General features: G+C 37.0%; 2 protein-coding genes across 5 annotated transcripts in view; both read right to left on the bottom strand.

Moving 5' to 3' along the window:
- Window positions 1-5,419: 5,419 nt before the first annotated feature.
- Window positions 5,420-7,241, bottom strand: SLC10A5 (solute carrier family 10 member 5). Its single transcript, XM_079901928.1, has one exon. The coding sequence runs from the start codon at window positions 6,821-6,823 to the stop codon at window positions 5,507-5,509; it is 1,317 nt and encodes a 438-aa protein (XP_079758054.1). The 5' UTR covers window positions 6,824-7,241; the 3' UTR covers window positions 5,420-5,506.
- Window positions 7,242-7,666: 425 nt separating this feature from the next.
- The window catches only part of ZFAND1 (zinc finger AN1-type containing 1), a 29,084-nt gene continuing 11,808 nt past the window's right edge, over window positions 7,667-24,942 (bottom strand). For 2 of the 4 annotated variants that reach the window (XM_079901140.1, XM_079901138.1), the window contains 2 exons: window positions 10,704-10,859; window positions 7,667-10,613 (listed from right to left, as the gene is read on the bottom strand). In XM_079901140.1, coding sequence (XP_079757266.1) covers window positions 10,443-10,613; window positions 10,704-10,859 — 327 coding nt within the window. In that variant the 3' untranslated portion in view covers window positions 7,667-10,442. The remainder of the gene's footprint in view (window positions 10,614-10,703; window positions 10,860-24,942) is intronic. The other 2 variants (XR_013824434.1, XM_079901139.1) reach the window with 2 other exon arrangements.

Raw genomic sequence — 24,942 nt, 5'->3', positions numbered from 1 at the left:
GATATGATCAGCTTCATCATATGGACGAGGAAACTGAGGCTCAGGGGAAGTTATTTATCCTCAAGTCACACAGCAAGAGCAAAGAGTAGAACACACTGACTCCAAAGTCCATATTCAGGGAATACATAGTATGATAAGCTTGCATCACATGAAATACAAGGACTAGTCTATGGTCCTTAAAAGAGTTCCGCTTCGGGTTTCCCTGGTGGCGCAGTGGTTGAGAGTCCGCCTGCCGATGCAGGGGACGCGGGTTCGTGCCCCAGTCCGCGAAGATCCCACATGCCGCGGAGCGGCTGGGCCCGTGAGCCATGGCCGCTGAGCCTGCGCGTCCGAAGCCTGTGCTCCGCAACTGGAGAGGCCGCAACAGTGAGAGGCCCGCGTACCGCAAAAAAAAAAAAAAAAAAAAAAAGACAGGATATTGTCACCAATGTGTTGCAAATGAGAGTTCTCAAAAATGAATGACATGAAGTCTGGGACCAAACCTCACAAAAAGCCAGAACTTTGTCTCCTTCTAAGTATCTGATTTGAACACCTCAATTTGTCTAGCAAATGATGCTTTTGTCTTCTTGATTAAAAAAAATTTAACAAAAAACTTTAGAAATTAGTTTTTTGGTTCTTCATTGTCAATCATCTTAAAATAAAAATCTTGCCAACTCTGTGGTGACAAGTGTTGGTTTTTAACCAAATAAAATTTTCCAGGCATTTGCAGAAATGTCATTTGAGTCCTCTTTAAGTCTCGTTTAAATAAACAAAGCTGCTAAAATCGGTGTAATCGAAGAGTAGATAGAATATCTCATTCCTTCAAATTAAAACCATTTCAAGCTTCCTACCTCTAGTGAGCAAGAAGTACAATCTTTTTCTAGGAGCCTCAGCTGCTACTTTACAATTGTCCTCAAGTAACTCAGGGGTTTTTCAGTCCAAGGAGGTTGTTCTGCTTTCAAATGCCTGACTGAAAGTAAAATGAATCCTCTAGTACACAGGGAGGTCTAGTGCTCCGATCTGGTTTTGGCAGTGTTGCAAACTGGTCCCACACAATCCAAAAGATTTTTGTCCAGTGCTGCGAGTGATTCAGATGGCTGCAGAGACCTTGGTACCTAGTGCATTGATCTTGGCTTCCCAAAAGGGCAATTGTTAAAGCTATAGTCACATTTGCAGCTGGTGTTCCCAACCCCGAAGACTGTCTGCTGTGCCAAGGTGGTTTGGAGTTACAGAGGGGTCAGGTTCCAGCCTTAGCCACACACTATACCAGGACAAAATCTGCTCCCTGGCGTGGTGATCAGATCACTGTTCCAGACTTCCCTAATGGGGAGTTCCCTCTTGGGGGCCTTTGATATCCTTTCCTACCAACGGACTTACATCCATGACAGAGGTTCCAATTATGCTAAACCTCAAAATGGAAGACAGGCCAGATCCAATGCCCCTGACACCTCCCCAGACACCTGACTATTCGTGGAGGGGTTCTGGGAAGGATGGCCTTTGTCAAGCCACAGAGTGCTCTGGTCATCACCTACATGAGTGATAGGTGCCTTGTATTTGCATAATAAAGAGCGCCCTTCATGGTGATTTCTTCCCCTGCGATCTTGGGTATCTTGCTAACTTTATTTAGTCTCCGGAGCTGACTTATTTTAAATGGCAACTCCTTTCACTAAAAACAAAAACAAAAAAAACACATACAGATTCCACCTACCAAGACCTTCTTAATTAATAGTTAATTATTCAGTGGACTTTGATTAAAAATGACAAAAATTTATAAACACAAAATGCAGGTTCCTTATGGGTGGAATCTTCAGGATACCTAACAAGATTTCACGTTTTGACATAACATAGGTTGGAATTACAGACAGAGTTTTTAGTTCTGGAAAAAAATGTATCATAGAATCATCTCTATTAAAGGTTGGAATGAAAGTTTATTTTTTAAAAAATGGCTTATCCTTCTACCTCTGGATCTTTTGTTTAATCAATCATGGCTGTGTAAAATGTGTGAAAGGAAAATCAAAATGGAGTTGGTATTGCTAAGAGAGCTCTCTAAAATGGAGCCAGCCAGGAGGCCATCGAGGAAGTGTGACTTATGCATGTCTCAGACAAAATGAAACTTTTGACCACTTATTACCTTAACACATGCATCCAGAACATCTACCCAATGTTCCAGAAACTCAAGATATTTATTGGACCCTTACCCTAAAATAACTCATGAGAGCCTTCAGGACAAATATTTCCTTTCTTGAATCAGGGTCAGTCATAATTCTTGAACAATCTTGTGGCTTTTGCCTGCATAAGCTCCTTTCTCCCCCCTGCAATACTCTTTCAGTTTTACCCGAATCTGTGTCTCCTGTCTCTCTCTTTTTTTTTTTAATTTTAAAATAAATTTTTTTTTGGGGGGGGCCATGTTGCACGGCATGTGGGATCTTATTTCCTGACCAGGGATTGAACCCAGGCCCCCTTCAGTGTGGAGTCTTAACCACTGGACTACAAGGGAAGTCCCAAATCTGTGTCTCCTGAATTGCAATTCTTAAGACTTCAAATAAAGCCTTTTGTTCTTTGCAGCCTTGATACTGATTATTGTTGGACAAATGGTTGGTATGAACTCAAGCAATTAGTTAGCCTGCTTTATGCCTCTCATTCTTAAACAATAAATAAATAGCTTGAATAACTTCATCCCCATCCAAATTAGACAAATTTTCCTACATAAAAATCTCAATCTTCCATGATACATCTATAAGATAAATAAAATATATTCCATTTGTACACATTCATCTGCTTTTAAGGTGCAAGATCAAACATACAGAGAGTAACCATAATAATTATAGAGTTTACTATGTGTTAGGCATTATTCTGAGGACCTTATTAATACTAACTCATTTAATCTTCACAACAATATCATGAGGTAGGTACTATCGTTATCCCCACTTTCCACATGAATTTAGGCATAGAGAGATTAAGTAACTTGACCAATGTCACCCAGTTGGTGACAGAGCTGAAATTGCAGACCCCGGCATAATCTGGCCCTAGAGTATATGATATTGACTTCCATAGATATTAATGATTAATTAATTTAATGTTTTATGAGCACCAACTCAATTAAAAGTATTGGTTAAAAACTGTAGGGAATTCAGAGAATAATATGTGGTCCCTGCCCTCAAGAAACTTATATTTTGGTTGTTGCTTTAAGTAGAAAACAGCAACTGTGAGTGGTTATTCTTGTCAACCTGAACCCATTGCCCTGCCCGTGGTGTTAATGTCCCAGAGTTTTATGCCAGAATTACAGGCTTAGGAGTTAAGCAAGATCTTAAACCTCAGTTGAATCTCTTCATTTTACAGATTTGAAAACTGAACTGCAGAGAAGTGTCTTGTTCGAGACCACAAAGTTAAGGATAAAGAGCAACTAGAAAGGCAGTTTCTTGTCTCCCAATCAGTAAAATTTGTTCATGAAAATGTACATAAGTCAAATTTATGCAAGCTTAATTATATTTTAAGCCCCTAAGTGGAGATTTCCATTTAAAGGAGTCAGTAGTAAAGTATTTCATGTAGGCAATTAACATTTTATAAAATGAATAATAACCATGCCAAACCAGCGCTTTGATGAATCTTGGTATTAACATACTGGATTTGGTGAAATAAGAAAAAAAGAACTTTGGTTGTCTTATCAGCTGGCAAACTGAACAAAAATTCCCTAATACTATGAGTAAGATGGTGAATAACACTAATAGGAAAATGCTCGAAGTTTTAGGCTTTATGCAGAGTTATCAGATTAGTATTTCAAACCAACAGTAGATATATCACTGTCAAAAGTTTAAAGTCTGGTAAAATAATTATAGCAGCTAACACTTGCTGAGCACGTACTCTGTTCTAAGTACATTGTCAATATGATCTCATTTAATTCCTATGACAATTTGATGGAGTTTACACTATTATCTCCATTTCTTATGTAAGGAAATGGTACTACAGGATGGCTAAGTAATTTGCCTATAACTAAGGCCTGGGAAATGTGGGAAGCAGAATTATTTAGAGTGTTATTTCTCTTTCTTGATGCCCTCACTTTCTTTGCAGAGAAGTGCAAACTGGAACTAGATACTAAAAATTGCTTTTGAAAACTCAACAGTGGTGTAAAAACAAACATACTATTCATTTGGGCCCTAGTCTGTGCTTCAACACTTATTTGAATAAGCACACCGGAAATATGCTACATATTATGGGGAGTATCAAAATGAATATTGTTATCATATTCTATTGTTTATATTATTATATTATACTGTTCATACTATTATATTGTACTGTTAGTATTGTTATATTGTTTACATATTATATTATGTTGATAATTTGCATGCTCAAGGATTTATAGCAAAATAGGGAGGATACGATAGGAACACAAATAGCTGTAATAAAAGCCAGGTTGGCTAAGTACTATGAGCATAAAAAATTGTGATGAGAATTTAGAGGAAATTTTAGTTCCCGGTAGCTAAGGGGGATGAGTCAAAGCTTCATGGCAAGGGTGGTATTTGAGCCAGGTCTGTGAGAGTGATCAAAATATAGACAGAGATGACGTGGTCCCCTCAGGTTTCAGGGACAGTGTGAACAAAGGCAGAGTCATGAGTTATCAAGTTATCTGTTGATTGGAGCAAAGACTACCTGTAAAGAAGTGGGAGGGGAGATAAAACTGGCACGCTAGAGTGAAGTCAGTGAGCAGAGTGTACAAAATGCCTCACTAAGGAATACAGACTTTATTCAAGAGGCAAAAAGTTTTGTAGCAGGGAAAGCACATGATCAAAGTTAGATTTTAGGAAGATTAATCTGCCAGTGCTTGGAGAGTGGACAGAGAGGCCAAAAGCCAGGTAAGAAAGGTTTAGGGAAGCAGCAGTCTAGGGCAGAACAAAAGTGGTAGTACTGGGAATAGAGAGGAGACTGATAAAAAGATATTACAGGAAATTGCCTGTAAAAAGAAGAGGGAAGAAAGGAGAAGAGGGGGAAGAGATGACCCTGTGCTTCAGGGTAAATGGTAACGTCTTTAGTGGGAGACGTGGATGACAGGAGGAAGTATAATTATGAGAGCAGAAATGCTATATTTAGTTTAAGACATTGATTCCAAATATGAATTTACGTATTCATTCACTGTGTGAGCATTTACCAAATGCCTATTATGGAAGGGCAGCCCTTCCGTAAATACTTGGGATATATCATAATCACTATAGGAGGACTTTTTTTTTTTTATTGTTCTTTTCTGTTCAAGAGACCATAATAAAGTATTATATTCAAATCCAACTCTATAGAACATTTCCAAGCCAATACAGTTGAAAAGTAGTCTCCTTCCTCCGAATTCCTGTACATTTAACTGTCTGTGCTATTCATTGGTGTTTAGCACATATGATTATATGTATGTATATATTTCTCCCCTAATGTCAAGTTTTCAATCAGATCATAAGTGAGTTGAGAGCAGGCATCATTTCAGATATTCTTTGAATCTCCCACAGTACCTCATTCAGAGTAGGAAAATTCAGTAAAGCTTTAACTGTTAGACCGGGGGATTTTTCTTTCTTTTCTCTTCTATGATAAGGATACATCTTTTCTTAGCCTTGTAGAACAGAAGGATCAGTAAAATTTCACATCCAGAACACATGGCCACTGTGAAAGGAGCCACAGAAGCCAAGTCTGCATTGGACCGTGAAAAAGAAAGCTGAATAATAGCAAGGGCTAAGAAACTATTCAGTACCCCACCTTCGATAGCAACAGTTTTACAAACAGGAAGAGGCAGCATAGACATTTTAGCAAAAAAGTACCCAAACGACAAACCCAAAGCAGGAACTAAGACACCCGATAAAAGCACCTCTGGGTTCACTGTTTTTAGAAACATTAATCCCATTCTGAAAGTCAAATAAATCCCTACAAACATTAAAATAAAACTCAGAGGCCTAATGATCCTCTCCAGGAAGTTTGCTTTTTCAGGTAGTCTACGCTTGATGATTATTCCCACTGATATAGGTATAAGTACGAAAAGGAGTGTTGACATAATTTTAGAAACAGGAATATGCAAAGTACCTGATAACCCTAACATCCTACTGTATACGTACGAATTGGCAGGCATCATTATCAGGGCCAATAACGTTGATGTGCAAGTCATCAAAATGGCCAAAGTGACATCTCCTTCTAGAAGCAGAGCGAACAGATAGCCCCCACCCCCTCCTGGGCAGCTACAGGTCATTACAAATCCAAAAGCCTGTGCTTCAGGCAATGCCAAAATCTGCATCAAAAGGAATCCACAAAATGGCATAAGAAAAAACTGTATAACTGCCCCAAGAATTATTGGCAAAGGTCTCTTCCATGTTGTATGAAACACCTGTAATTCAATCTTACAACCAAACGCACATTTATTTAACAGTATCATTGGCAGAAAAAGCATAAGGATATTTCTATCAATAAGGTTTGATGTCTGGAAAAGACTGTCTTGTCTTTGTTTGAGCACTCTGACTTTGACATTCTTTATTTCTTCAATGAGTCTTTCTTGCCTACCTTCAGAATCCCACAATTGAATGGTCAGATTTGTCTCCCCGTCTTCATCTGTCACCAGGTTTATGTTAAAGTTGGTAACATCTGATAAGGTCTTAGTCACATTCACCACTTGGAGCATTTTAGGATCTTCTAGTTGCACAAAGAGGTAGCTGGAGTTTGGCTGTTGACCTCTGTAACTTGACCTTACAACGACAGTTTCTTCAGTCTTTGTGAAAAATAGTATTTCAGTCTTTTCTATGTTCAGAAAACTGAGAAACGATTTCCTTGCCTCCCCAAGAGGCACAGATGACAGAAGCAGGACCATAAAAAGTTTTCTAATCATTTTGAAGGCTTAAATAAATTACATATGCAAAACCATTTAAATAAACTAAAGAACGTTCTTCATACAGGTGTTCCAGTGATGGTCTGAGGTTGTTAGGTAACAGTTGTTTCTGCTAGATCAAAGTCCAGTAGGAGGGACTCTTGTACTTTTCAAACAAATACAGAGCTATCTAATGAGTGACATAACGGTTTAACCTACAGTTACGAAATGTTAAAGTCATAGCATTTAACAGGTTCAGTTTATCACAGCAGAAACCTAATCTTTACTCCTGACTTCATTTCTGCCACTGGAAAAACAGCCTCCTACTTATTTGATTTTAAAACCTTAGTGTCATCTTTTTTTGAGTTCTGTTCCTTCCTAAGGAAAATCTACACTAAAAGCAGACAGGATCCAAAAATTTTAAATAGATGTTGAGGAGGCCTAGAGGTGGGTGTTACTATTTTATTCATTCAGGTCAGAATCAAATAAAAATTTACTGTATCTGTGTTCTAGGGCCCTGAGCTAGGAGCTGAGTATACCACAGTCATCAAGCTAGGTGACTCTTCCCTCCTGGAGCTTGGCCTTGGAGGCTCTTTATCATTACTTAGGAAACTGCAGAGCCCATAAATTGGCCTTGCAGCATCCTTAGGCTAGTTAGGGTTTTCCCATGACTCTAAACAGTGATGGTATCAGTTAGGCAAAAACTGAAATGGTTTGTGGTGTCCTTAGGTAGAAAAAAAAATTCCTGGATGGTTACCAGATAGCTTGGCAACCTAGGGAGAGCACATAGCCAGATCCATGGCCAAAGGTACAGCCTGGTTAAGGGACCACTGCTGCTGGACACTTGGACCCTGACACAATGGGGCAATCGAAGCCCACTGACTAATTCTAATCTTTTATTCCTTCCTAGTAACACGACTCCTTACTCACAGCTATGGCAAGGATATTCAATTGACCCAACTTAGGTCATATGCCTGTCTTGGAATAAGGAAGGAATAAGGAAAAGAGTCAGGCTTTTTGAACTTCAACCCACAGATTCACAAATGCTTTCTGTTTCCCAAACAAGAGGAGGGGCTTCTGATGCTAAGCAGAAAAAGAAAAAAAAAAAAAAAAAAGAACAACAAAAAAACCCCAGTACAGTTATCTACTGAGCCTACAGATCTAGTAGTCTCTGATCATATAATCATTTCAGCAGATCCTTCCTGTAATCATGACACAATCTGTGTCAGATGCAACAATGACAGTTACACATTAAGTATTTTAGATCATAAAATGTTTGCTCCTCAAAAATTGTCACAGCAATTTTTATTGGATATTTTTACAAGTTTTTGAAATTTTGACTTATGTAGGTTAATCTTTCAAATACAATAGACTTTATAGTCCATCAATTTTATTTCCATGTACCACACTGAGAAAAACAAAATACACTATACCAATGTTGAAAATAGGGACTGGAACTAATGCTTCTGTGATATTTCAGTTAAGTTCCCAGAGAACTTCCCTGGTTTAAAAAGACAAAAAACAAACATAAGACAAGAACTTTATGAAACCAAAGTTATCTTTACAGTTATGTGACCAAATATCTTAATTCACAATTTTTGTTGCCCAGGTCAAAGAGGTGAGGAATGTAAATTTTACTTTCCTCAGATCCTTCCATCTGTAGCCTTTACCCTTCTTCAGGTTCTCCAAGGCTTCTTATCTGAAAACTGCCTGGAATAAAATCTGACAAATCTGGGAAAAATCTAGTAATTTATTATTCATGTGTATTTACTGGCTGATTATATGAAGCTTAAGCTCATTTGTATCATACTGTAGTTAGATATTTATCTGAATTTAAAACATTTTTCTACTTGTGGGTTTTCTGCTTGTAATTCTAGTCGCCTGTGAGCAGGTAGAAAGATTCTAAGGAGGGGTGGGGACAGCCAACCCTAGAATTATATTAAGCGGACTCAACTGAAAGCCCTAAAAGAAAGCCTGAGAAAGATGTCTGATTTCAGAGTAATTTGGAAACGAGACACTGGGGGGACTTCCTCTCGTGCCCACAATCTTGTTCTCTTTAGGAGACTTCTCAGGCCAGATCTCCCATCCATAGAGCCTCCAAGAATGCTGGCACCTGTGTCTCTTACAGACTAGTTTGCTCCACTATCTGGGACCAGATGACATAAGTCCTTCCCTCCATGCTGCTTTGTCTCTTTTCTAATCATTGACAGGACCTCTTCTTTAGTCTCAAGTGTAGCTCAATCTCTGCTCACCTTACTTCCCTTCTTTTCAACCCGCATTGGTATTTTTTCCGGTATATTTAGCTTCAGTTCAATTCATGAGACATGTGTTGGTCATCTACCCTGTGCAAGTAATTATGCAGATGCTAAGGTATTTGTATTAAAACTTTCTGGTATCTGGGAATATATTTAAATATTATTTCTACTTCTGGTCTTATGGTTTCTGATAAAAGAGCTATTAGAACATAGCTATACTTACTATATATTCTTTGGCACTTGCCACGCTGCTTTGTATTATAGTTTTAAGTACGTATACATCTCTTCATTGTATCCACCACGGCAGTTAGAATCAAATCCTTACATTTAGTAGGTACTTGAATAACTAGGTTAATAAATGAATGTCTAAGCAGCTGATAGGAGTCAGAAGTTATCTCCATTCACTGCATGAAAATAATATGAAGAAAGAATTAGAGATGAAATAAACACTGTGAGTTTATTCCTTTAATTAAACCTAAAGCCACTATCCCTGTCTATCGCAAAGTAGGAAAGGGACAAATAACAAACAGAAATAACTTCTATTTCTTCTCTATAGTAGTACTTTGCTGAGTATAGATAGAATACATCAGTCAGGAGCATTAATTTTAATGTGTTGGTAAAATGTAGTTACTTTTGGCATGTGTTTTGCTTTGGTATATATATAAAGGACTTGTAATGTAGTTTAGCTATCCCATCTTTCTTCTTATCTGTACTGTATGATACAAATAAAATGGTGAATCCTACTGGAGGGAGTTTTTTAATCAGAGATATGCCCCAAAGCACTTAGGTGACAACAAGAAAATAATTTTCCCTTCCTAGGCCTGAGACTCCTCATCCACAAACTTTGAAGAGTGAGTGAGATGACCTCTAAGTTTCTACGATTCATGTATACACATCAATTTATACATCATGATGTAGGTGGATACTAAGGCTCCATGATGGTAGGCTTGGTCATGTGTCTTGCATAAAGCAAAAGTGATACATGTTATCTTCTAAGAGCCATCTCTTTCTTCTGCCATAAGAATGGCAATGTCCCCAAAAGGGGTCATTCCTTCATATTAGATTCTGGAGTAAAGACAACATGGAGCAGAGTCACAGCCAATCAAAGCCGACATTAACCAAATGAGAAATATATCTTTGTTGTTGTTATTATAGCATAACCTAATAAAAGTTAATTAGATAAGAGACTTTGCTAAATGTCAGTTCATAAACCTGAAAACACAAAAATTCAAATCCAATTTAATAGAAGACTGATAATGTAAATTATGACATAATATGAAATAAAAAGCAAGTTTTAAAAATAAAAAAATACATAGTATTTGTAGTAAAAGAATTTGATTAACAATGAATTTTCCTCGTGATTTCTAGCTTGACTCCCTGAATGACTATTCCAGGTAAGAATCAACATTGTTTAAAAACTGTTCTTCATCATTCAGATATTCCAAGATAATACTTCTGCCATTGTATAAAGGACAATCCTCCTTAGCAATCCAGGTTTCCAAAATATGATCCAAGGGTAAGGCTTCTCCTGAGGTACTGTGACATAATCTCAACTTCTGTTAAGAGAGAGATACATCATAATGTAATAAACGTGCTTTATAGAGTATTCTAAAACTTTTAGGGAAAAAGTTATAACCTGTTGTTACCTTAGGTGTTAATTTGTTATTGTCATTTTTAAGACTGGCTAAAGAAGCTGCAAAGTCTATGACCCTTCCAATGCTCCACTGCTGGCAAAAGAACATTGGCTTACTCTTCTCTTTGCTCCCCTTAGGTAAGAAAACCTGAAAGTAAATTCTTTCCGTCTGTAAAAATAAAAAGTTAAAATACAGATTATATACATGAAATGGACACCTGTTTTTGTCTGGTGACATTTCTTCCTCTCTTATCCTGGTCAGAGAAGGATTACCCTCTAATGATACAACTTCTAGTGGGAATACAATCATAGAACCCCAGCATCCACCTAAATGCATGGGCAGAGGATCTAAGACCCTAGCCAGGATGATCTATGAAAAAACAGGCATGTGACCTACCTTAGGCCAATCAAGGTCCTTTCCTGGGATTTTACATTCAAAACCTGGGGGCAGGGAGGAGCAATATTTTTCCAGAGTTTTTTTTAAGTCTTGCTGAATTAAACCTGAGGTTGCCTGCAGCTATCCTCCATGCCTCTCAGCCATTCCTGAACCAATGTGGAAAAGTTTCCTCAAATGAAAAACAGTGAGTCTAACTCAAAAAAGAGAAGGCAAGGAAAGAGATGGCCTCTTTCAACAGCATTTGAGTCCTGGAATTCAGTCATACCTTGAGACCAGATCAGTGCAGCACTCCCCATTATGTGAGAAAAAGAAAAATTGTTTTGAGTAAGCTAGTTGGTTTCTGTCAAGTTTCTGTCACTTACAATTAAAAGATTCCTGAGACATATAACATTTCTTTTCACCTGAAAGACCTCACTACATATTTAGAGACAGCAGGGCTTTCGAAAATAAAGAAACGAAAAAAAAAAAAAAAAAAAGTTAGACAAGCACCATATCAACAAAAGAGAAAGATTCAGAAATCTGGAGATGGTTCCTCCAGTATTCTATACCCTGTATGCTTCCTTTATATTGTACTTTCTTGCAAAATTAACAAATGTAGAAAACAAGAAGAGGAGCAAAGGTATTGGCTTCTGATTTTCCCTTCTTCCTAAAATCGCTTTAAAGAAGTGCTGGCTTTACAGACCAATTCCTGCTACAGTAAATATTTCAGCATAACTGGAGGATCTCTAAGTTGTAGGGAAAGATCACAATTATTCTAAGAAATAATAGATTCAACACAATTTCTATCTCAGCACTAAGGAATTTAGATTTGTTAGAGACCAGTGGAGTGCATTATTACAGAGAACAAGTATTAAAAGAAAAATAAGAAATCATTGGAAATTCAAGCTTTGGGCCAACTCTATAACCTCGTAGTCCTTGCTCCAAAAACACAGCAACAAGAGCATTAATCTGAAAGAGAAATTTAAAAAGATATACCCTCACCTAAAAGTAAAAAAATAAATAAGTCTGAGGATCCAAAAATGAAACAGAAAGGCAAAGTGACAGTAGGCAGGTTGAGCCACAGGCTTTCAGGGCTCCAGAAGAGGAAGAGCTTTTGGGTTAACAGGAAATAACAGTGTCACATGGTGATGCGGCACCTACGTCCGGCTCACTGATTGAAAGCAGGAGCTTGTGTGGGACGTGCACTCCAGGAAAGGAGGCTTAAGAAGTTACTGCTGAATGTTGATGTAGGCTGTTGCTTACAAAAACCGATATACAGGGAGGCAGAAAAGCACAGATATAACCTCTTGACAGTGAACAAAGCCAAAGCCTTCCAGCTCAGTAAATGGATCTGTAATAATCTGAAAATCTTCATAGAACAGAAGCACAAAGTGTCAATCTCAAGCTTGGGTTTGGAATAGAGGTCATGGGTAGGTGGGCCTGTGGAAGAAAATGTGAGACTGCTAGCAGGGAGAGGTGGAGTGAAAACAGTAAGAGAGACACAGAAAGAAACTCCTACTCAACACGAACATGCAGAAGCTGTACGCCGAAATTTCAAAACAAATCAAAGGTTAACTTATTCTGGGCAGGTGAAACTAAATAAACTTGAAAAAGACATTTATAAAAGTTATTTAGAATGTACAAGGAGATAAAGAATAATATTCATAAAAATGGAACAGAAAATTGTAAAACCGAAACAGGCAGAAATGAAACAGGAAAAGCTATGAAGATCCAATTAGAAATATAAAAACCTAAGAATACAGTTTCTGAAATAAGAAATTCAAGCACACTAAATTTCTATAATCTTCAATAAAAAGGTTTAATTGATTGGAAGATGAATTGAAGCAGTCATCTAGAAGGCAGCACAAATAGACATAAAGATAGAAATTACAAATCTCTAAAATATGTCTAGTAAGAGTTTCAGAAGAGAAGAAAAGTAAGTAATATTCAGAAAGAAAATAATAATTTTCCAAGAGTAAGAGATAAGTCAGATTTTAAAATCTATCTCAAGGGTCAAGCTGTGTAATTAAAACAAATCCACACCTAGCAACATTGCACTGAAACTGGAAAATATCATAGATAAAATCTTAAAAGCTACACACACACACAAAAGAAAGAAAAATTACGCAAAAAGCAACAAGAATAAGATCTACAGCACAAGTTTCCTGAACAATAGACAAAAGAAGCCAATGAATAAATAGTATATTCAGGGTTGAGAGAATCTAACAGATAATCCAGCTCAAGTGAGGGAAAATTAGGGCAGTTTCTGACAAACAAAAGACTGAAAGAGTTTACCAACAAAGACTCTTAATGAATGAACTGCTAAAGAATGGACTTTAGCCAAAATAAAAGTGAGTCTTAAGGAAAAAAGAAACAAAAAATATATTGGTAAATTTAAATAGCAAGTGACTTAAAAATAATCATGTGTGAACAAAGATGATGGGATGGAAGATATTCAACTGCATAAAGCCATATCAAACTCTTTGTCTTATTCAAGAGGATACAATACCAAGTAACTTTAGATTTTGAGAGAAGAATTGGTATTTAATTATACACATTAAAAATTTTAAAGGTAAACACATGCCTATTATCACTATTATTACAAAACATTATATTGAAGATTATAGATAATATAATACAAGAAAATGAAATAACTAATATAATTATTGAAAAATAAAAACTAAGCTACTTGTCAATGGGATGCGATTGTATACCTAGGAAGTCAAAGGCAAAAAAAAAAAAAAAAACAACTTCTAAAATAAATAGAAGAATTTGGCGATGTGATTGAATAAGATGAATATACAGAATTCAAGACCTTTTTCTTCTATATTAACAATAAGTACTAGGAATAGAGGTAAAGGGAAATATTCTATTCACAAAGAAAAGAAAACCCATAAGATAATTAGAGATGAAAATAAGCAAGGAGTAATAAGACTTAAATGAAGAAAAATATAAAATGTTACAGAAGGCAATAAAATGCGATCTAAAAGAGAAGACGTAAAGTTCTTAGATAGGAAGATGATGTCATAAAAATGTCATTTCTCTCAAAATTAATATATATCATATAATGCAAATTCAGAGAATCCTTCAGGAAATGATCCTCAGTCAGGACTTGTTAATAGATGCTGCAGGGAAGTTGAATTTTACTTCACCCAACTTCACAGAAATCACTTGATAATGTATCAAGAAGGTTTTCCCTCAGTTACTTGCACCTTGTGGGTAGGGAAGGAGCCAGAATCCCCAGAATCAAAAGGAAGAGGCCAACTGGGTAATAAAATCCTCCTGAGAATGGCAAATCAGGCTTCTCATAAATGGCAGATTTCTCACTTCCTGTAGGCACTATTATTCACAGCCAACATCCTTGTGGGAAACTTTGAAAGATATGAGAAGCCACATTTCTGCCTAAACCATGTTGTGTTCTCTCTTGCTTTTTATAATGATTTCTTTCAGTTTCTACATTTTGACCTTTAAAGAGGCTATATTCTTTAACAGTATCTGCTGGAGTCTGTCACTTACAACCTTGTCCCATTATGACAACCATGAAAATCCCGAGAGATTAAAAAAAAAAATTGTATATAATAATCACAAGGTTCATATGGATGAATAAAGCAAAAAAAAAAAAACTGCTAAGAAAAACTATGGAAAAATATGGATGGGACTTACATTATCATATATTAGAACATTCTATAAAGTTATTATATCAAATCAACTTGGTATTAACATATGAATAAGAAATAGATGAATGGAATAGAATAGGAAATCCAAAAACTGATCTAGTAAAAATAAATTTTAAACTTATCATGAAGGTGATATGTGGTATTTCAATTCAATAGGACAAAGATGAATTCTTTAATTGGTTGGCAGAAACTAGCTAATCAACTGGAAGAAAATAAAATTGGGTCCTTAGCTCATATCATATGCTAAAATCAAATTCCAGATCTATTAAAGACAGATAAAAAAATGAAAACCCTAAGAAAACAGATATGAAAGACAGACCTTAGAAAAATTTAGAATCCTGATATGTCAATGAGATACCTAAGTAAAATCAAGATGTCTGACAGATTTTGAAAAAAGATTCCAAAGCGGATTGATTATAGATAAAGGATTAATATCCATTCTACTCCAAGAGTTTCCATAGTTGACCAAACAAAATATAAATGAAATAAAAATAACAACCTAAAAGAAAAATGATCAAAGGATATGCATGGGCAATTCAAGGAAGAGCAATCATACATGGCCAATGAACATAACAAAAGATGCTCAAACTGAACAGTGGTCAAGGAAATGCAAAGTAAAGCAATTAGGAAATATCTTTTCACAGCCATTAGACTGGAATACATTTTAAAAGATAAACAACTACTGGAAACCACTGGAGGGGAAAGGTACTCTCATGTATGGCCACAAGAGGCAGTATAATAATAAACAGGGTAGAATGGCAGGCTCTGACCACGTGAGTGATCTTAACAGCACTTCACTTCAGATTACTAATCTGTGAAATGAGGATAATAATATATCACATGACAGTCATGAGTACTAAGGGAGATAAAAATCTAGAGCCACAAAACAATGCTTGGCATAGTGCAATCAGTCAATAAAAGTTGACTATTATAATTACTGATGGTAGAAATGTAAATTGTTTCAACTTTGTAAAGCAGCTTGGCAACATCTATTAAGATTTAAAATACACATACCCTTTGAACCAGAAAACACACTCCAGGGAATTTATCTCACAGAAATAGGAAACTTCTTAGCACAGTTGCCAAAACTGGAAACGGAAGTGAATGTTCATCAATAGGAAAATGGTGATATAAGTCACAGTAGATCCACACTACTTGGAAAATTATCCAAGCTTTTAAAGAAAATGATTTAGAACCATACCAGTTCCCTTGGGGGAATTTCTGTTAGGCATTCATAAGAAGAATATATAGAGATAAAAGGATATCTTACCTACCTGAAGTGGGCTTTATTTTTATCCATAGGCTTAATCACTGTCTGAAATTGTAGTATATATTTAATAGCGGTCTCATCCTACTGGAATATAAACTTCATATGGGAAGGGACTTTGTTTTACCTACTGTTGTATCCCCAGGTTTGTTTTACCTACTGTTGTATCCCCAGAACCTGGTATATAGCACGTATTCCAAAAAAAGTGCTAACTAAAGGAATATCATGCCATTTTTATGAAATAATGACCCTAAAACACTCTTTATGTCTTTGTATGCACATACCAATAGCCATTTTCATTTATGTAAAGTTATACACATGTATATGCACATATATACATGGATGCATATATATACATAAATAATATGTGTCAGTACATATATGTATAAACACACACAAATATTAATGATACAGGGGAAGAAGTTCTATCTATAGACCTGCATGCTCCAAGATAAAGTGTTAGGTGTGTTGAGAACATGGTTTCTGAGGCAGTCTCCCTGGTTTCAATTTGCAGCTCTCCACTTACTAGCTGTGTTACTACCAAGTTACTTAACCTTTTTGTGCCTCAGTTTTCTTGTCTATTAGGCAGAGATAATAGTACGTATTTCACAAGCCTGTTGCGAGGATTAAATGTGATAGAAGAGGGCCTGGAACAAAGTTAGTGCTATAGAAGTTTTTGCTATTATGTTTTAAGTAATAAAAGAATTGCAAAGTAATGTGAATAATATTTTTGGATACTTTAGAGCAGGTCTTCTCAACTATGTCACTATTGACATTTTAGACCAGAAAATTCTTTCCTGTGGGTGCTGTCCTGTACACTGTGGGACATTTAGTACACTGTGGGACATTTAGCAGCATCCCTGGCCTCTACCCACTAGATACCAGCAGCACCCCCATGCCCAGTTGTGACAACCAAAAATGTCTCTAGACATTGTCAGATGTCCCCAAGGGGGCAAAACCATCCTCAGTTGAGATGGACATGAGCACAGGAGGGTGTGTTTAGTTCTTTTCCTTTATACAATTTTTTTAAGTTACCCTTGTTGAAAGTATGTATCTTTATAATTTTAAAAACAAATAAAGAAGTTTTCAAAAAAGAAATATTAAGGATATGCAAAGAAGAAGACTATAATCAATGGTTTCTAAACCAGCAGAATGAAAGGGAATACAGAAAATTCAGTCGATACAAAAAATGACTGGAGAGAAATAAATAATAAAAGGAAAAGGATGATGAGCAAAAAACATAAGATGGAAGAAATACATTCAAATACATGTGATCATAATAAATATAATTGGGTTCAACTCACCTATAAAAGAAAGATACTATCAAATTGGATTAAAAAAACAAAGTCCAGCTACATGCTGCTTACAAGAAACACCCTAAAAATAAAACAAGAAAAGTTGAATATAAAGGGATAAAGACATAATAGTTAACTATTCATCAAAAGAAAGGTAATGAAACAATATTATTATCATTCAAAACTGGATTTAAGGCAAAATTCATAAAGAAGACATAATGATGAAGAAATTCAATGTATCTGATAATATACAACTCAGCAAAACTATTAGAGTTACAGGAATAAAAAACCTGACAAAACCACAGCTACAGTGGGATTTTGATACCATCTGTTTCAGAAACTGATACATCAAGCCAAACAAAAATTAGTAAGCATGCACACACATATACATATGGACAGAGAGAGAATGCAAATGAAATAACAAACAGGACAAAATGTAAATAACTGGTATATTTGGGTAACAAATATGAAAATATTCTCTGTACTATTCTTGCAACTTTTCGGTTTGAAACTGTATCAAAATAAAGTTACCAAAAAAAAAAAAAAATACACCTAACAAGTAGGTTGAAATAAGCAAGTTCATTATTCAGTGTGAGAAGTTAGAAAAAGAACATCAGAGAGAATGTAAACAAAGCAGAAAAAAAATAATAAGAGCAAAATTAGCGCAGCAGAAAGCAAAGAAACAATAGAGGTCAATAAAACCAAAACATGATTCTTTGAAGAAACTAAAATATAAATTTAAAAAGTAAACACAAACCTCTAGCAAGACTGTTCAAGGGGAAATCAAAGAAAAGTACGAATGAAAAATATTAAGAATGACTAATGAAAGACACAATAGAGATTTGGGAACATAAGAAAATAAGTTGAACAATTTTATAACAATAAACTGAAAGATCTACATCAAACAGAAATTTTTAAGAAAGATGTTATTTACCAAAATATATTTCAGAAGACATAGAGTACCCAAATAAGCCAAGAACTATTTAATACATTAAAATAGTATTCAAAATTCTCCCCTCAAAAAAAGGCAACAGGGCTTCCCTGGTGGTGCAGTGGTTGAGAGTCTGCCTGCCGATGCAGGGGACACGGGTTTGTGCCCCGGTCCAGGAAGATCCCATATGCTGCAGAGCGGCTGGGCCCGTGAGCCATGACCGCTGAGCCTGCGCGTCTGGAGCCTGTGCTCCGCAACTGGAGAGGCCACAACAGTGAGAGGCCCGTGTATCACAAAAGAAAAAAAAAAAAAGGCAACAAATCTGAAAGTTATAACAACCATTACCAAACCTTCAAGAACAAATAATACCCAAATATTTCAAAGAATAGAAGAGGGAAAGCTACTCAACTAATTTTATTTGTTGGCTACTAATGTGAAGACAAAACACTAAATAATATATTAGTAAATCAGACTAGCAGCACATTTTAAAAGAATTATATACCAGAGTGAACTGGTTTATCCCAGAATATGTGGGTGATTCACAACAAAGAAAACTGATCAATGTAATTTACCACATTGATAAGGAAAAAAAACTCAACATAATCATCTTACTAGATGGAGGAAAAAAAATTATAGCAAAATTTAATACCTATTCTTGATATAAATTCCTAGAAAACTAGGAATAGAAAAATATTGTTAACCTAAGGAAGGCTATTATCAAAAATCTACAGCAAATGTAATATTTAATGATAAAACTTTAGAATAATTTGCATTAAAAGTCAGAAATATGATGAAAATGCCTGCTATCACTCATATTATTCAACATTGTTGTGGCGATTTCAGCCAAAGCACTAACACAAACAATAATAATGAGAAGGTGGAAGAGCAAGAGAAAAGCAAATTTGAAAAAAAACAAAAACAAAAACAAAAAAAAAACAACTCACAAAATTGTCATTTGCAGAAGATGTGACTGCACAGAAAACAAGCCAGGAAATCTATAAACTATGGGAACTATTAGAGTCTATTTGCTGGATGGAAGGGCATTATAAAACAACCAGGAATAAACAATTAGAAAAATGTTAATTTAAAAAAATCACCATTTACAATGGCAGTAAAAATTATGAAGAGCCTAAGAACAAACCTAAGAAAAGACATATAAAATATGTATGGTAAGCATTATAGGATGTTCCTTAAAGACATAAAAGAAGACCTAAATAAAGTTGGATAGACCATGGACATGAATGGGAAGAGTGAAATTTTAAAGATGTCAACTGTCTCTAATTTTAAATTCAGCACAATTTCTATCAAAATCACCATTTAACAGAACAGGACAAAGTGATCCTGAAATTTTTACAAAAGAATAAATGGCCAAGAATAGACACAGTTGAAAGCAAAGAATGAGGTGGAGAGGATTGTCCTACTTATTATAAAGCTATTATAATTAAGACAGTTTAAATTGATGCAAAGAGAGACAAACAGACCAAAGGAACTGAACTGAGATCCCCAGACTGGTCCCACATATACAAAAGAATCTGGTGTATGACAGAAATGTCATTACAAGGATGAACGCTTCAATATCTTATGTTACAACGATAGGTAACCCATTGGGTGGGGAGGGGAAGGAAGAAATCTCTACCTCTACTCACTTACAATTAAATTCCAGATGGAATAAAGAGCTAAACAAAAATATAAAATAAAAATTTTAAAGGAAAATGTAAGAAAATAACATTTTTAAAAGTACAATCTTAATGAAATCATTAATAAATTTGAGTGTATTAAAATTTAGAAAGTCTGAATTACTAAAGAGATCAAAAGCAAAGTGAAGACAAGCTACAGACTGAGAGAAGATTTGTGTAACATACTTAATCAAAAAAAGATTAGAATTCAGAATATATAGACTTTTATAAACCTTTCTAAAAGTTCCACAACCCAACAGAAAACATGGGCAAAGGATATGAACAAATAATTCACAAAAGAAAGCCCAATATCCAATAAACATATGCAAAGTAGCTGAACCTCACTAGTCACAGGGAAATTCAACTTTAAACCTCACTGAAGTATCATTTCACATCTATCAGATTGGTAACAATGAATAATACCCTACGGTGGCAAGAAACACTGAAACTCTCAGACACTACAAGAAGGAGATAAATTTGTACAACTACTTAAAATAAAAAGTTGACAAGGAGGAGAGAAGGCAAGATGGCAGTGCGTGAAGATGTGGAGTTAGCATCTCCCCACAACTAGGGCACCTGTCAGCCACTGGTGGGGGACTTTAACCCCCAAGGAGATGGGAGGAAACGCAGAGTGAACCGGTAGGATGTAGGGGGACCGAGGAAGGAGGAGAAGTGGAGGCCAGACAAGACCGGCACCCTTGAGGCTGGGAAAATCAGGAGAGGCAGGTGGGAGAGACTCTCTGGGAAGAGTGGGAGAGGAGCAGAGGGCGATCGCCTGGCCCATGGGACCGGGGAGCCTGCTGAGCTCCCAAGCTGGTCCCCACCCACACACATACAAAGTCCCATCCAGGCCATGAGGGTCCTGGAGGCATAGGAGGGACGCTGGGGAGATCAGGAGTGGCAGGCGGGAGAGGCCATCCAGGAGGAGCGGGAGAGGAGCAGAGGGCAACTGTCCTGCCCACTCGGGCACAGGGAGCCTCTGAACTCCCAGGCCGGTCCCCCGCCCTCCAAACCCCACTACAGGCCACGTGGGTCCTTGAGGGTATAGGAGGGAGGCCAGGGAGATCAGGAGAGGCAGGCGGAAGGGGCCCTCCGGGAGGAGCAGGAGAGGAACAGAGGGCGACTGCCCCGCCCACTCACCTGCTGAGCTCCCAGGCCGATCCCCTGCTCTCCAAGCCCACTACAGGCTGCGTGGGTCCTTGGGGGCATAGGAAGGAGGCCAGGAAGATCAGGAGAGGCAGGCAGTAGAGGTCCTCCCAGACCCCAGACCAGAGGAGCAGGAGAGGAAAGGAGGGCGTCTGTTCTGCCCACTCGAGCCCAGGAAGCCTGCTAGGCTCCCAGGTGAGGTCTCCTGCTCTCTGAGCCCAGGAGTGGAAGCCACGCCTGAGCCCCTTCTGTTCCTTGAGCCTAAGCCCCACCCCCACAGCCCCCAGGGCCTTTTCCAGCCCGTGGGATCTGAGCATTGGCCCCGCCCACCACCCAAACCTCATCCTTGCTTAGGCCCCACTCTCCACAGCCAAGGCCTTCCCCCCCTTCTTTTTTTTCTTTTCCCTCCTCTTTTTTACTACTGTAGTACTGATGTACCTTCCAGTTGTTGATTCATCTATATTTTTATTTTTACATTCTTTCTAACATATCTGTTAGTTTCCTAATCTAATTTTATTTTTTACTTTGTTATTGTTCTCTTTTTTTTGCCACCACACGTGGCTTGTGGGATCTTGATTTGTGAGCACGGGGTTGGGCGGAAGATCCTGCAGTGGGAGCTCCGAGTCTGGACCACTGGACTAACAGAGAACCTCAGACCTCAGGGAATATTCATCAGATTGAGGGCTCACAGAGTTCCTCTTCTCAGCACCAAGACCCAGCTCTACCCAATAGCCTACAAACTCCAGTCTTGGAAGCCTCAGGCCAAACAACCAGTAAAACTGGAACACAATCCTACTCATTAAAAAAAAAAGCATGAGATGGCAAAAAAATATGTCACAGATGAAGGAGCAAGGTAAAAACCTACAAGACCAAATAAATGAAGAAAAATCAGGCAATCTACTTGAAAAAGAATTCAGAGTAATGATAGTAAAGATGATCCAGAATCTCGGAAATAGAATGGAAGCACGGATTGAGAAAATACAAGAACTGTTTAACAAAGATCTAGAAGAACTAAAGAACAAACAAACAGAGATGAATAACACAATAACTGAAATGAAAAATATGCTAGAATGAATCAATAACAGAATAACAGAGGCAGAAAAACAAATAAGTGAGCTGGAAGACAAAATGGTGAAAGTAACTGCCAAGGAGCAGAATAAAGAAAAAAGAATGAAAAGAATTGAAGACAATCTCAGAGACTTCTGGGACAATACTAAACACACCAACACTCAAATTATAGGGGCCCCAGAAGACAAAGAGAAAAAGAAAGGGTCTGAGAAAGTATTCGAGGAGACTACAGTGGAAAAATTCCCTAACATGGGAAATGAAATAGTCACCCAAGTCCAGGAAGCACAGAGAGTCCCATAAAGGATAAACCCTAGGAAAAACACACCAAGACACATATTAATCAAACTAACAAAATTAAATTCAAAGAAAAAATATTAAAAGTAGCAAGGGAAAAACAAAAAATAACATACAAAGGAATCCCCATAAGGTTATCAGCTGAGTTTTCAGTGGAAACTCTGCAGGCCAGAAGGGAGTGGCAGAATATAATTAAAATGATGAAAGAGAAAAACCTACAACAAAGATTACTCTACCCAGCAACGATCTCATTCAGATTCGATGGAGAAGTCTAAAGCTTTTCAGACAAACAAAAGTTAAGAAAATTCAGCACCACCAAACCAGCTTTACAACAAATGTTAAAGGAACTTCCCTAAGTGGGAAACACAAGAGAAGAAAAGGACCCAGAAAAACAAACCCAAAACAATTAAGAAAATGGTAACAGGAAAATACATATTGATAAGAACCTTAAATGTAAATGGATTAAATGCCCCAACCAAAAGACAGACTGGCTGAATGGATGCAAAAACAAGACCCACATATATGCTGTCTACAAGAGACCCACTTCAGACCTAGTGACACATACAGACTGAAAGTGAAGGGATGGAAAAAGATTCCATGCTAATGGAATTCAAAAGAAAGTTGGAGTAGCAATACTCATATCAGATAAAATAGACCTTAAAATAAAGACAGTTACAAGAGATAAGGAGGCACACTACCTAATGATCAAAGGATCAATCCAAGATGAAAATATAACAATTATAAATGTTTATGCACCCAACATAGAAGCACCTCAATACAAAGGCAAATGCTAACAACCATGAAAGGAGAAATTGACAGTAACACAACGACAGTACGGGACTTCAACACCCCACTTACACCAGTGGACAGATCACCCAAACAGAAAATAAATAAGGAAACACAAGCTTTAAATGACACAATAGACCAGATGGATCTAATTGATATTTACAGAACATTCCACTCAAAAGTGGCAGAATACACTTTCTTCTCAAGTGCACATGGAATATTCTCCAGGATAGATCACATCTTGGATCACAAATCAAGCCACGGAAAATTTAGGAAAATTGAAATCGTATCAAGCATCTTTTCTGACTACAATGTTATGACACTGGAAATCAATTATAGCAAAAAAACTGCAACAAACACAAATACATGGAGGCTAAACATTGTGCTACTAAATATCCAAGAGATCATTGAAGAAGAAATAAAAAAATACATAGAAACAAATGACAATGAAAACACAATGACCCAAAACCTACGGAAAGCAGCAAAAGCAGTTCTAAGAGGGAAGTTTATAGCAATTCAATCTCACCTCAAGAAACAAGAAAAATCTCAAATAAACAATCTAACTCTACACTTAAAACAACTAGAGAAAGAAGAACAAAGAAAACCTAAAGTCAGTAGAAGGAAAGAAATCATAAAGATCAGAGCAGAAATAAATGAAATAGAAACAAAGAAAACAATAGCAACGATCAATAAAACTAAAAGCTGGTTCTTTGAGAAGATAAACAAAATCGATAAATCCTTAGCCAGACTCATCAAGAAAAAAAGGGAGAGGAAGCAAATAAATAAAATTAGAAATGAAAAAGGAGAAATCACAAATGACAAGGCAGAAATACAAAGGATTATAACAGACTACAACAAACAACTATATGTCAATAAAATGGACAACCACGAAGAAATGGACAAATTCTTGGAAAGGTACAATTTTCGAAGACTGAACCAGGAAGAATTAGAAAATATAAACAGACCTATCACGAGTAATGAAATTGAAACCATAATTAAAAATCTTCCAACAGGGCTTCCCTGGTGGAGCAGTGGCTAAGAATCCGCCTGCCAATGCAGGGGACACAGGTTCGAACCCTGGTCCAGGAAGATCCCACATGCTGCAGAACAACTAAGCTCGTGTGCCACAACTACTGAGCCTGTGCTCTAGAGCCTGCGAGCCACAACTACTGAGGCTGCGTGCTGCAACTACTGAAGCCCGCATGCCTAGAGCCTGTACTCTGCAACAAGAGAAGCCACCAAAACGAGAAGCCTGTGCACCGCAACGAAAAGTAGCCCCCGCTCACCTCAACTAGAGAAAGCCTGCGCACAGTAACGAAGACCCAACGCAGCCAAAAAATAAATAAATCAATAAAATAAATAAATAAAAAAAAAAAATCTTCTAACAAAGAAAAGTCCAGGACCAGATGGCTTCACAGGCAAATTCTATCAAACATTTAGAGAAGAGCTAATAACACCCATCCTTCTCAAACTCTTCCAAAAAATTACAGAGGGAGAAACACTTCCAAATTCATTCTATGAAGCACCATCACCCTAATACCAAAACCAGAAAAAGATATCACAAAAAAAGAAAATTATAGACCAATATCACTGATGAATATAGATGCAAAAATCCTGAACAAAATACTAGCAAACAGAATCCAACAGCACATTAAAAGGATCATACACCATGAACAAGTGGGATTTATCCCAAGGATGCAAGGATTCTTCAATATATGCAAATCATGCAATGTGAT

This window comes from Stenella coeruleoalba, assembly GCF_951394435.1.
Source record: "Stenella coeruleoalba genome assembly, chromosome: 17".
Taxonomy (NCBI): Eukaryota; Metazoa; Chordata; class Mammalia; order Artiodactyla; family Delphinidae; genus Stenella; species Stenella coeruleoalba.
This window is presented reverse-complemented; position numbering and strand designations above follow the sequence as displayed.